At 43.5% G+C, this 13,212-nt stretch overlaps 1 protein-coding gene across 1 annotated transcript in view; it reads left to right on the top strand.

Annotated features, from left to right (window-relative positions):
* The window catches only part of RBFOX1 (RNA binding fox-1 homolog 1), a 158,773-nt gene that overhangs the window by 51,056 nt on the left and 94,505 nt on the right, over positions 1–13,212 (top strand). Inside the window, exon 6 of the mRNA XM_035132149.2 lies at positions 2,185–2,238. Coding sequence (XP_034988040.1) covers positions 2,185–2,238 — 54 coding nt within the window. The remainder of the gene's footprint in view (positions 1–2,184; positions 2,239–13,212) is intronic.

Genomic DNA, 13,212 nt, shown 5'->3' with positions numbered 1-13,212 from the left:
TTCCATGGTGAAAGGCAGCAATGCTACTAAGCTGCTGGAAACCACAGGAGGAGAGGTTGCTCTTGTGCTTGAGTCCTTCTTGCAGTCTCCCCATTGGGGCATCTGGGTGGCAACTGTGAGAACAGGATGCTGGACTAGATGGACCTTTAGCCAGAACCAGCAACCCAGGCTCTTCAGACGTTCACAGAGAGCAAAGCACAACTAGGAAAGCCCTTTCCCTGGCTGACACCCACCTCATCATTTTATAGCCCTTTTGCAGAGAAATGTAATTTGCTTTAACAAAGTTGATCTTTTTCACCATGGTGTTGTTGCTGTTGCCGTTATCATTTTATCTTATCAAAAAATAACCTCAAAGTGGTTTACATCAAAATGAAACGTCCACAAGTCACGCCCACAAAATTAAATATAAAACAGACTTTTTAAAAAGTTGACATTATTATTTCATTGGTAGACTGCATTCATTTATAAACCGCTTAATACCAAAACAGACTTTTAAGTTCTCTAAAGAATGTAATAAATAGTTAAAGCTGAAAACATGCACATCTACACCTGTTTGTGCCGCTCACCAACGCCCCTGCCATTCGCCCCACATTAACCTTCCTCCATGCAACTGCTAAGTTTGCTTTTCATCTTTCCGATCCCATTTCTGAAGTCACTTCTGTTCTGCAGCCCTGCTTTGCACCACCTTCACCCCATGTCCATTGCCCCCCTCCTCCTACCACCCACATGGTAATGTACTACATCTTCCTCCTCCCACACACTACAACTGCTAAGCACCTCTTTCACCTTCTGCCCAATTAGGAAGCCACCATCCCCTCCTATTCTGCATATCCTTCAATGTCTCTGCTTTCATCTTTACCCCGTGACCATGTCATCTATTCCCCTTTTTGGGGGGCACTCTGTTTTTCACTTTCAGCCCTTTCCTCCTCTCCTCTTCCATCCTTTTCTCAACTCTCCCTTATACACAGTCCAATCCCATTTCCATGTCACTGTCTCCTCCCTATTCTGTAGTCCCCTTTGCATGCACACCCCACTATGATTTATGTGACTGTACCTTTCAGATGAATGCAATCTTAAGAGGAAGCCCATAAGTTGTTTGTCCAGTTAGAGAAGATTCCATTCTTTTGATGGATGTTGCCCATATATGAGTGTTTGTTTGGTGATAAAATACAGTGGACACTCGGGTTGCGAACATGATCTGTGCGGGAGGCTCATTCGCAACCCGCAGCATTCACAACCCACACCTGCGTGTCTGCGCACGTGCGGGTTGCAATTCAGCACTTCTGCACATGTGCAAAGCATGCCAAAACCCAGAAATAACCCATTCTGGTACTTCCGGGTTCGGCGCAGAGTGCAACCCGAAAAGATGCAACCTGAAGCGGCTGTAACCCGAGGTATGACTGTATCACTTCTAAATTACTACATTTAATCTACACATGAGGAAGCTGAGAAATGGGAGAAGTTTTCAGTACAGTGAGAAGGGAAGAAGGCTGGAGGGGGGAATTCGTTTTTAATAATAGCAGGGGTTTGAGTAAAGTTGGGATGGAAAGACATTGAGAGGAAAACAGAACTTTTAAACAATAGCAGAGTTTTGAGTAAAGCTGGGATGGGGAAACATTTGAGGGGGAGTTCGTTCCATTTGGAGTTTTTGTTCTTAGCGTTGAACAAACTCGTTTTAACAAAGAGAAATAACACAGAAACCAACAAGCACAACATAGTTTTCCCCAACACCCTTCTCCATGTACTCAAATCTGCCCCTTCCCCCTTGTCATAGCCACTGCTGTTGTGCATCTTGCCTTCTCTTTTGACTCCCCCACCTTGATTTTGTGCAAATCCAGGATTATGATGGAACACTACAAATCTTCTAATGGGGGCTGCACAATGGTAGCATTATATTTTTATGTATATAATAGGAGAAATAAAATAAATAAACAGCAGCAGCAAAATTAAATCCCAATAATTTACTGCTATTTGTGTTTCATTTTGCATATCCAGGTGATATTAAAGGGATACCCCTTGGACCATCTCTTCCAAACTGCCATCAAGCGTATAACTGCTTTCAGTTACAACCATTTTTATGAGCTGTCACGTTTAAAAACAAATAAACAAAGCAATCTGTAATATTTATGAACCCACACTATAACCCTAGTGCATTTTTTTTGGTTTTTTATGTCTTTACTGTAGGTTGGAAATTAAATCCAGTGGTGGGTGCTGTCTATAGTCCAGAATTCTATGCAGGTAAGCAGATACCATGCATTTTGTGGGTGTTTTGGAACAGCTTCACCCCAAATAGTGTTTCTCTTGCATTCCATGATATCTATTAATACACTTGGGAAGTTGAGTGTCAGTGTTGCTAAGTATATAATTGGCATGCATTTTATTTGCTTAAGAAAGGAAAAATGGTACACTGAGGAGTGCAGTTTTAGTCAGAGCAATTCCACTGAGATTAATAGGCACAACTAACTCATGGCCATTAATTTCAATAGGTCTACTCATACGACTCTGCTCATTGTTGTCTGGATCTTAATAACACATGGTTTATCTTTGTTCATGACACTGGCTACATACAGTCCATTCCAGAACTTGGTTCGACATCCAAAACGTTCGGAAACCAAGGTGTGGCTTCTGATTGGCTGCAGGAAGCCCTGTCGGATGTTTGACTTCCAAAAGAACGTTAGAAAACCGGAACACTCACTTCCGGTTTTCAGTTGTTCGGGAGCCGATTTGTTCGGTAACCAAGGAATTTAAGATCCAAGGTATGACTGTATTTGGAAGATTAAGAGCTGCACATTACTGAAGACAGGAGGCTAGTGTCAAAAAGACACATCCCTGTGTCACATTTTCCCTGGATCCCCCCCCCAATGTTTAGTAGTCCTTTGTGCATAGATCAGGGGTGGGGCTGTCATGCCAAGGTGTGTGAGAATATGCCCCTCCCAAGACCATGGCCCCTCTCCCCAGGACATACCCCTCTAGTGTTTTTGCCTGACTGAAATGAATCCTTTATCTCCAATAGTGCCTGTTGCTTGTCCAAGATGAAGGGTAGAGTGTGTGATTGTATGTAGAAATGATCTACCTGTACCAAAGGTTGTTCAGAACTGAACATGGCCTTCAGGCTGATCAACAGGTCGTACCTTTCCCTGTGCTTAATACCACATCACCGCCTGCTACTGATGGGGACAAGGAAATGTCTCCCAACAAGGACTGCAAGTTTGGGCAAATAATTCAAAACGGGGATGACATTTTCCAGGGCAGGTTCTTGTCCCTGGCAACGTGGAGTTGTGCCTGCCAATTATAATTCATTCCAGAGCTTAGATGAGGCTTCACTCTATCATTCAAGAATTGTTAGGAACGTAATAGTCAGAAGTCAGAAAAGCCCCATGAGATCCAACCCAACCCACGATACCAGAAGCAATCCCACCCTCCCCCAGTAAGGAATTATCCAATCCACTCAAGTATTTAATTTGTTGTGGTGAATGATTTAATTTTTTCAAATTTCCTATCCCTCCCCAACGCTACATGCTGTTAGGGTAAAAGGAAACAGCATATGGTCTGTCATCTGTTTGTCTACCTGCATCTTGGAGCAGAACATCTCTCTCCTAGCATTGCTTTTCTCAGCTTGGGTTCCCAGATGTCCTTGAACTATAACTCCCAGAATCCCTGGCTACTGGTTAGCATGACCAAAAAGCAGCACCTTGGGTAGAGCTGGAAAGCAGGAAGTAGGCTCAGACCTGACCTCAGTAGTGGTCCCAAGGACACTTTTTTGCTTTCTCCAGTATAAGTAGGGTTGCCATATTTCAAGAAGTAAAAAAGAAAAAAGAAAAAGGGGGGGGGAGACAGCTTTTGGAGCTATTTCCGCTGCTTTTCCCATTGCGTTGTCATACATCAGGATTTCCCTGACATTTTGCCAATTGCAAAATTCCCCTCTGACGCCATTTTTACACCCCAAAACCAAGAAATCAGGAATTTCCCTGACGTATGGCAAGCTTAAGTATAAGTGAACAAATCAGCAAAATTTTGTGTTCGGGGATATTGTTCAGGTGAATGCCAGACCCACCCTCCAGCCTTGACATAAGGTTGTGTATGTGCCATAGGTGTGTGTGTGTGTGTGTGTGTGTAGACATGCACATGGGGATGTCTCATTATGCACAGAGGACATAGCACACCTCCCTGCTAAAGGAGTCTTCTCAAATATGAAAGTCTTCCCTTCACATTGTCATCAATGGGCATTTAGCTAGTGAGTAAATTATAGCAATTGCCTTTGTTAGTATAAAAACAAATCTACTCAACATATAATTGTATTATTCCCTTTAAAAAAACCCCTGAGCTTCATTTCACACATAGTAGTTGTACACAGACATGATGCTGCATTAGGCCACCACCTTGCTTTAGCTATGGAGGTCTGGGCCCAATCAAAGGCTCATGTATGTATGTATGTATGTATGTATGTATGTATGTATGTATGTATGTATGTATGTCCCTTGGGTGGAATATATAAATGTAAGAAAATAAAATAAACCCTACATGGAGAAGGGTCTGGGGTGGTCTGTGTGAAGGAGCCTGAAGATGGAGTCCAGGGGAAGGTCTGGGGGAATTGGACAAGAGATTACCAAAAAAGGCAATATAATAGCCATCTTCAAATACCTAAATGGCTGTCACATAGATGATGGAGCAGATTTGGTTTGTTGTTGTTGGTCTGGAGGCTAGGGACTGAACAATGGGTGTAAATTCCAAGAAAGGGGCTTCCGTCTAACCTTTGGGAAGAGCATCTCTTCAACTGTGAAACAGCCTGCCTCTGAAGGAGCCGGTCTCCTTATTAGAGGCTTTTGAGCAAATGCTGGATGACCCAGCTATCAGGCCCCACCTGCACTGTATGTTTAAAGCAGTATCATACCATTTTAAACATTCGTGCCTTCTCCAAAGAATCCTGGGAACTGAGAGTTCTCTGGGGAGAGGAATTGACTGGTAAACCACTCTGAGAACTGTAGCTCTGTGAGAAGAACGGGGGGCTCCTAACAGTTCCCAGCACCATTGTTGAAGACTTTCAGCCAGTGCATGCTTCAGTGGTATGTCGTCAGATCATAAGAAAAGTCCTGCCATATACGAACTTATGTCCATCTTCTTCCCAAACAAGAGATAGATGGATGCAGCTATTTCTGGTCTTTGTTACTTTTGTGTTTTTGTATTTTTGTATTTACCCATAAGTCCCTTATGTCCTGTTTCTGCATTAATATGAGGTGTTTTTGTTTGCTTCTTAAAGCCTCCAACTATTTAAATTCATATATTAATATGGCTTTAACAGCATGATCCTGTGGTTGTCTTCTCCGAAGTACAATTTGCGTTGCTGCTGATGCTGCATTTAAGATGTATTAGCCATCCTTCACCCTAAGGTCCCAAGGCAGGTTACAACAATTAAAACACAATATTAATATTTAAATGCAATAAGATACAGTATTAAAAACAGATTAAAACAGCTTAAAATAACAGACAAAGTTAGTCCTAAACTTATTATTAATATTATTGATTTATTAAATGGGCACTGTACACTAAAGATAATTTTTTAAAAAACTCAGAAATAGCAAATACATTTGAAACAAGACAAAAGCCCTGTAAAGATCTAGTTCTCCAGCTGGGAAAGCATTTCCAGAAAATTGATTCTAGAAAGTGCAGATAGCAGGCCAATATTATTGGCCTACCTTTTGGCGCCAGACAGTTCAGGACATGAAGGAAGACCGGAGCAATATCTTGTTTTGTTATACATCTGTCTTCAGCTCTAGACAACAGTGTTGCTGTAACTTTAATCAAATTTACTATGTACCCACCTTAGTCAAACAGAGTGCATGCTGAACAGATAAATCAGAGACCTTGGTCACTTGATAGAAATGGCTTTGGGTTAATGACAAATATCATAATATGCCCATAGTATAATCATCGATTTCTCTCTCTCTCAAGCTTCTGTTGAATTAACTGTCCAGTTTCTAATTGCCTTCAAAGAGTAGGCCACAAAGAGTTCACATATTTTGAACATTAAAATCAATACTTTCAATCTCTCTAGAAGGTAATTTTCTTAATTTACTGGACTTTCCTCTAACATTTATTTTGTCTCTTAATTTAAAAAATGGCAGGTTATTGATTTTGGCATGCAGCCTCATGAAGTTCCCTGGTGAAATTTTATAGCCAAGCCTGGGGTATTTGGCCCTTCTAATGGGAATCTATAGTTACCATTAGAATGGTATTAATTTGGCAGTGCAAATGATAATGTCTGCCCTGCCAATAAAAGACGTAGAGCTTCCTTTGGTGTTCTTCTAATTACTGGTATGGATGCATGCCTTAGATCAGGAGTGGCAAAGCTCCCCCCCTTTGGGGGTGGGGTTTGAAGGCTGCATTTGTTCTTGGGCACTATCCAGTGGTAGGCGGGGTCAGAGGCCAGAGGTGGGCAGGGCAGTAGATGTTACCTGCTATCTTTGCAGAGTGGTGTTGAAATAGTTGAGGTAGCTTGTTTGATTGATGCCAGGTCGACTGATGACTGTCAACCACAGAATTAAAAATCAAGGTAAAGGAAGTTGTGTTTTAGCTCTCAACATTGTCGTGTTTAAACAATGTTGCATGGAAAATCCAAAATGCTTCATAGTCAGAATGAGAAGTTCTCTACTCTACCCCTGCTACTAAATGATGAAAAATCTTGGCCACTTTGGAAATAAAGATGATATATCTGCAAAGAAACTGTTGATTTAAAATATCTTTAATCTTGATAAATAAGTTTTTTTAAGGGTAGAGAAAAAGAAAGAAAGGAGAAGGTTATACAAAGCTGTCAGTCTGGCACTGATGAATGACGAAATCACCCATTTCTCAATTGGCGGTGAAGACACACACCACAAGGCTTTACCGTGTTGTACATCATAACTGCCAACTCATTTCTTTGATTAAATATTCCATCAGTGCAGGCTATAAGGCAGCAAACCTTAACAAGATTCATACAACACACCTCTTGAATACACATAACTCACTTCCTTGGAAGGGGCGCACCCTGCTTGCGGAAGAAAATTAGAATGGAGCTCAATTACTCCGTAAGACAAGATCAAGAGACGAAAGTGGGAAGTGCAGAGATACCCCCCCCCCCAATGCAATGCAAATTTAAGATATAGCTATGTCTTGACAACTCCAAGCTGACAATTAAAGTCAAAAGTGGAGCTGCTCAATGTAAATCAACTCCAAAACCTTGAGCATCGTAATAAATGGCAAGGGCTACTCTATCTTCCTCCACCGCCCACAATTATTTGGTAAAAGCAGACTTCCTATTCTTACAAGGTTAGGTTGCTGTAAAAGTTCAAAAACTAAGAAATGTTTAATGACATTTGTAAATCCACTCACCTTGGAGTAAGCTCCATTGATTCTAATGGAATTTACATATGAGTAGACATGTAATACGGTTGCACAATGAACCACTGGAATTCTTTTAGCACGACAAGGCATCTTTCTTAAACTCAAGTTGGTCGCTGGAGCTTCTCATATTGAAGTATTGGCATGCTGAACAGAAGCTTCGTGGCGGGTGAGGGGGAGCCTCTGTACTCGCTTCCTGGCATGTGGGTCACTGTTGCTTACCAGGAGGGATTGGGGTATGGTGGTGGTGAGTTCAGTGAGATGCAAATGCCCTGAAGTGAGCACCAGATTGGCTCTACCATTGCAATTGCAATGCACAGATTCCCCCACTTCCTTGCCTCTTCTTCTCTCTTCCCTGGTAAGGACCACTTGCCAGAAAGCTAGCAGAATGGCTCTGTCCCTTATAGCCAGCTGCTTCTGCTGCTGATAGAGGTGCAGGCTAGAACTATGTGCAATTGGTCTCTCAAAATTCTGCACCCTAATTGGGGACAAGAACATTATTTCTCTCTCTTTGGGGAAGGAACTACTTTATCATTTTTTCTTGGGGGAGAGGGGGAAGGCCAGGGCCGTCTTAAGCGCCCCTCGCGCCATGGTGTGCCGGATCTCTCTGGCGCCCTCCCGCCCCATTTCCCAGCGCGGTGGGCGGGGTCAGGCACAGCGCGATCTCTTTGGCGCCCTCCCGCCCTGTTTCCCAGCGCGGTGGGCGGGTGGGCGGGCAGCCCACCACGCTGGGAAATTGGGCGGCAGGGCGCAGCTGCGCAGCGGACCGGCCGGCCAGCGGGCGGGCGCAGCTCGCGGCGCCCTCCTGGCAGGCCGGCGCCATGGTGCCCTGCACCACCCAGTCTATACGTAGGGAAGGCATTTCCCAACATCAGGTGGTGGACTGAAGATTAACATTCAGCAACATTCTCCCGCACACCCTTACTCTGTAGTTGTGTTATCCGGACTGTAATGCTAGCTCTTGTCTACCATTTTCTAATGTTCCCTTTACACTGGAGAACCTGTTGCTCTATGGCAGGGGTCAGCCAGCTTTTTCAGCAAGGGGCCTGTCCACTGTCCCTCAGACCTTGTGGGGGCCCAGACTATATTTTAAAAAAGAAGAATGAATTCCTATGCCCTACAAATAACCCAGAGGTGCATTTTAAATAAAAGCACACTTTCCACTCATGTAAAAACACCAGGCAGGCGCCACAAATAACCCAGAGATGTATTTTAAATAAAAGGACACATTCTACTCATGTAAAAACATGCTGATTCCCAGACCGTCCATGGGCCGGATTTAGAAGGTGAATGGGCTGGATGAAGCCCCCGGGCCTTAGTTTGCCTACGCAGGCTCTATGGAACTGGGGCTTTTAGACCAGTGTTTCCCAACCTTGTGACTCCAGCTGTTTTCGGACTACAATTCCCATCATTCCTGACCACTGGTCTTGCTAGCTAGGGATGATGGGAGTTGTAGTCCCAAAACATCTGGAGGCACAAGGTTGGGAAACACTGTTTTAGACAGATAATGCCAGCATGTTGCCCTAAATTACATTTATGTCAGTGGGGCATGGTGTAACATACGTGCTTCTGTCCCTCCATGAAAATAACAGTAAAGAATTGTATGCTGGTATACTGTCCCAAAATTTCTCAGCTTTCTCCCACAATTTACATGGTTAAGGAGACTGCAAACAATTTTTTTTCCTGCAGCCAAAAAGCACATAAATGAGTGCTAAACTTGTGATATGTTTCATTAGTTTTCCAGAAGTGGCTTTTACATTGTGCAAAAGCTAAAATCTAATGCAGAAATTAACAATTAGTGAATTGTTGGGGAAATGCAGTAAACTGAATGCCACTTTTATTGCTTTTACTAGTAGAAATGGATGTATAGGTTGTCATTTGGGACTTGTGCGGTCCAATGCATTTGTTTCGTAAGGGATGTACCCCCATTTGTTTCATTAATTATGAAATTAATGTACATGCCTAGTGCTGATGGAAAGCCAGATGGGTGCTTCCGTGCAAATTTCTTGAACCAAGGGAAGCTGTAGATCTGGGGACTTCACAGTAAGGTTCTGGGTTTGTTGCAAAATCCCCTATACATATTGGGATCGGGTTACTTCGTTGATCATTGAGTTCCGCAATGCACTCTGTGTGGTGCTATCCATTAGGTAGGTTCAGAAGCTGCAATTGGTGCAAAATGCAACTGTCTTGACTGTTCAATGGGAGAGAGTACAGTGGAACCTCGGGTTACGTACCACCTTCCTTACGAACGCTTTGGGTAACGAGCACTAACCCAGAAGTAGATGCCCCTTGTTGCAAACTTTGCCTTGGAATGCGAGCGGAAGTCGCACGGCGGCGGCAGCGGGAGGCGCCATTAGCGAAAGCGCACCTCATGTTAAGAATGGTTTGGGGTTAAGAACGGACCTCCGGAATGAATTAAGTTCGTAACCGGAGGTACCACTGTACTGCCCAAACATTACCCCACTGTTGACAGAATTGCACTGCCTGCCAAATAGCTACTGGGCTAATTTCAAGATGCTGGATTTAGTGTATAAAGTCTTTGGAATTTTCTCCCATTAAAAGTGGAGCCTTCAATGTGGGAGTTCCTTAGGGTTCAATTTATCCCCCATGTTGTCTAACATCTACATGAAACCACTGAGTGGGGTCATCTGGAGTTTTGGAGTAAGTTGTCAGCAATATGCCGATGGGACACAGCTCTACTTTTCCTTTACATCTGCAGGTGAGGCAGCGGAAGTACTGGACCAGTATCTTGCCTCGGTAATGGACTAAATGAGAGCCAGCAAAGTGAAGTTCAGTCCAGATAAGACCGAGGCACTGTCAGTGGGTGGTTCCCTAGACCGGATGGATGGGAGGTTACCCTTCCTCTGAAGGAGGGGGTACATAGCTTGGGGATACTCCTGGATCCTTTGCTGTTGCTTGAAGCGCAGGTGGTCTCAGTGGCTTTGGCTGGTGGTCCAGCTGCACTTCTATAAGGATAGGGATAGCATAACCTATGCTATCTATGCTCTGGTAACTTCTAATTGCAACGCATTATACATAGGCCTGCCTCTGAAGACGGTTCAGAAAATGTATTTATATCCCTCCTCTCTGCGATCCCTGGTGACTTACAACATCTAAAAACATAATTATAAAATACATTTAGAATAAGGTTACCAGATATTTTTTTTCAATGAATCTGGGGACACTTTTCAACTTCAAATGGATTTTGTATGGGGACTGATTTGTAAATCTGGGGACTGTCCCCCGGGAAACGGGGACGTCTGGTAACCTTAATTTAGAAGCAGCAATTAAAATACAGTTAGCCCCAGCAGCAACCCAGTGACCAGCATCACCTGTTCCTTAGTTTTCAAAGGGTGCCTGAATAGGAAGGTGTTGGCCTGCCAGCAGAAGAATAGCAAAGAGGGAGCCAATCTTAGTGCTGTTGGGAACAAATTGTACAATATGACAGCAGCCACAGAAAAGATTCTCTCTTGTGTCACCACCAACCATGCTTTTGATATTTATGGGACCAAGAAAAGGTGCTCACCTGGGGAATTTCTCACTCAAGCAGTGAAATGTGATATTTGAGGTAGTCTGGGCCCAAGCCATATAGGGCTTAATAGGTGATAACCAGCACTTTGAGTTGTGCCTGGAAATAGACTGGGAGCCAGTGGAGTTGTTTTAACAAGAAAGTAATATGTTCCCTGTAACTGGCCCCAGTCAGCAGTCTGGTCTATGGGTTTCCACTTAAACTTTGCCCTATCCAAGTCACTTAGATCCTTGGTAGCATCACCTCCATGATTGTTTCCTCCCTTCCCCCTGAGGGCTGCTCTCAAGTCTGAACAGTAATTGCACAGTTGTTGGCAATATGATTAATACATGTAGAGCATTGTTGTACAGTTGCTCAGTGCCCCATATTCCCTCAGCAGATTAGTACCTTAACACCAATTATTTGAGAGATCCACAGGGAGGGACAAGCTTAGCTAAAGGACTTTGATACTTGAAATATTGTTGGGGCTGTGGCTAATGCTTTGCAAGGCTATGCATTGCATCAGGTTCGTAATTTGCGGCAGTTCAAGAGCTGAGGAACACAATCTGCCGTGTTGCATGATGCAGTTCTGTCAGGGAATCGTGAATTTTAATGCTCCTCCATGAAAATCCAGCAAGGCATTCCTCATGACACACATGTGTGAGACTGTACCCTAATAGCGTGCAAAAAGCCCCATCTAGTCCAAAGTTCCGTTCTCACGGTGGACAACTCGCATACTTAATGGCAATCACACAGGTGGAGCATCCACTTGTGCTTACCTTCCAAGTCCCGGACTGCAGAATCCGGGACCGGCAGCCGTGTGACACCGGAAGTTGCGTCGACGTAACTTCCGGTGTCGCTTTGCCCTTCTATGGGCACCAAAAATGGCTGCCGCTGGCTTCGAAAGTCGCTTGTACGCATGTCAGGAAGTGCGTCGACGCAACTTCCGGTGTCGCTCCGCCCATCTATGGGCACCAAAAATGGCCGTCGCCGACACCGGAAGTCGCGTCTATGCACTTCTGGACATGCGTAGATGCGACTTTTGAAGCCGGCGGCGGCCATTTTTCATGCCCATAGAAGGGCAAATCGGAAAGAAAAAAATGGCCACCGGCAGGAGAAAATAATGGAGAAAAACGGGAGACAAAGTGATATGGGGGACCACCGGGGAAAAGGTAAGTAAAAACAGGGGTTTCATGGGGAAAACGGGGTACTTGGCAGCTATGCACTTGTGATCCCCAGTGCCTAGCATTCTTTTCTTTTCTTTAACACACAATGAATTTATTATAAACAACCCTCTTAAAAACAGCAATGAAAACACTAAAAAAAAATCTAAAGGCACCAAAAAATGGAGATTGAGCAGAGGAAGACTTAAGTGAATGTAGAATAGATGCAGAATGACCACAGACCAAAGGGACTATAAAAAAAGCAAGTCTAGTTAGAAGATTAAGAGAAATTGAAAGATGTTCTAGACAAAAGCAATGAAGAGTGATAATAATGTTAATATATTATACTAAGAAAGAAAGAAGCTAGATTCAAATTCTACAATATATTGGTTTGAGCCTCAGTACAAACAGCAAAATACACCTGTGCTTCAATATTGGTTTGGATTTGTCATAGTATGAGTTCATCACTGAAATCAAAGAAACTTCAGCTATGTTGCATAGAGTTCAACTGGTCTAAATATGATTAAATATGGCAGTGCCTAGCATTCTGAGGCAAGCTGCCTCTCATATTGAAGGTTATATATAGCCATCAAGATACGTAGCCGCCACCATAGTCATTTAGGTATCCTGGTCTCAAGCTGCCTAAGGCTTTGTGCACCAGGACCAGCATCTTGAACTTTGACTGATAGCTAATTGGCAGCAGCAGTGGAATAGTGTAACATCAGTATTCTTCCCCAATGAACAGTCAAGATGCTGAATTTTGCAGTACCTGCGGTTTCTGGGCCAACCTCAAGGGCAGCCCCCACATACAGCACTTTGCCGTACTCCTGTTTTACTGAAACAGCTGGTAAAAGGCACTCCTGGCCACTGAGGTTACCTAGAGAGAGTGACACAGGAGCCCCAGAAGACACACACACACACACACACGCTGTCTTGGAACCTGCTCCTTGCAGGGAATTACGACCCTGAAGAAGGTGATGTAGACATTATTTCCCCTACAAAACACACAGGCCAACAGTATGACAAATAGTGTTCGATTAACCCTGACCTAGATCTAAATGTATAACCAATTAACTAATTTTAATTTCTCAAAATAATAACAGCTGTTGGCATTTTTCTTTGAATAATCCTTGTTTAGCTTCCATAATAGTGTACATTTTAATG

The sequence above is a fragment of the Zootoca vivipara genome, chromosome 14 (assembly GCF_963506605.1).
Source record: "Zootoca vivipara chromosome 14, rZooViv1.1, whole genome shotgun sequence".
NCBI classification, from domain to species: Eukaryota; Metazoa; Chordata; class Lepidosauria; order Squamata; family Lacertidae; genus Zootoca; species Zootoca vivipara.
This window is presented reverse-complemented; position numbering and strand designations above follow the sequence as displayed.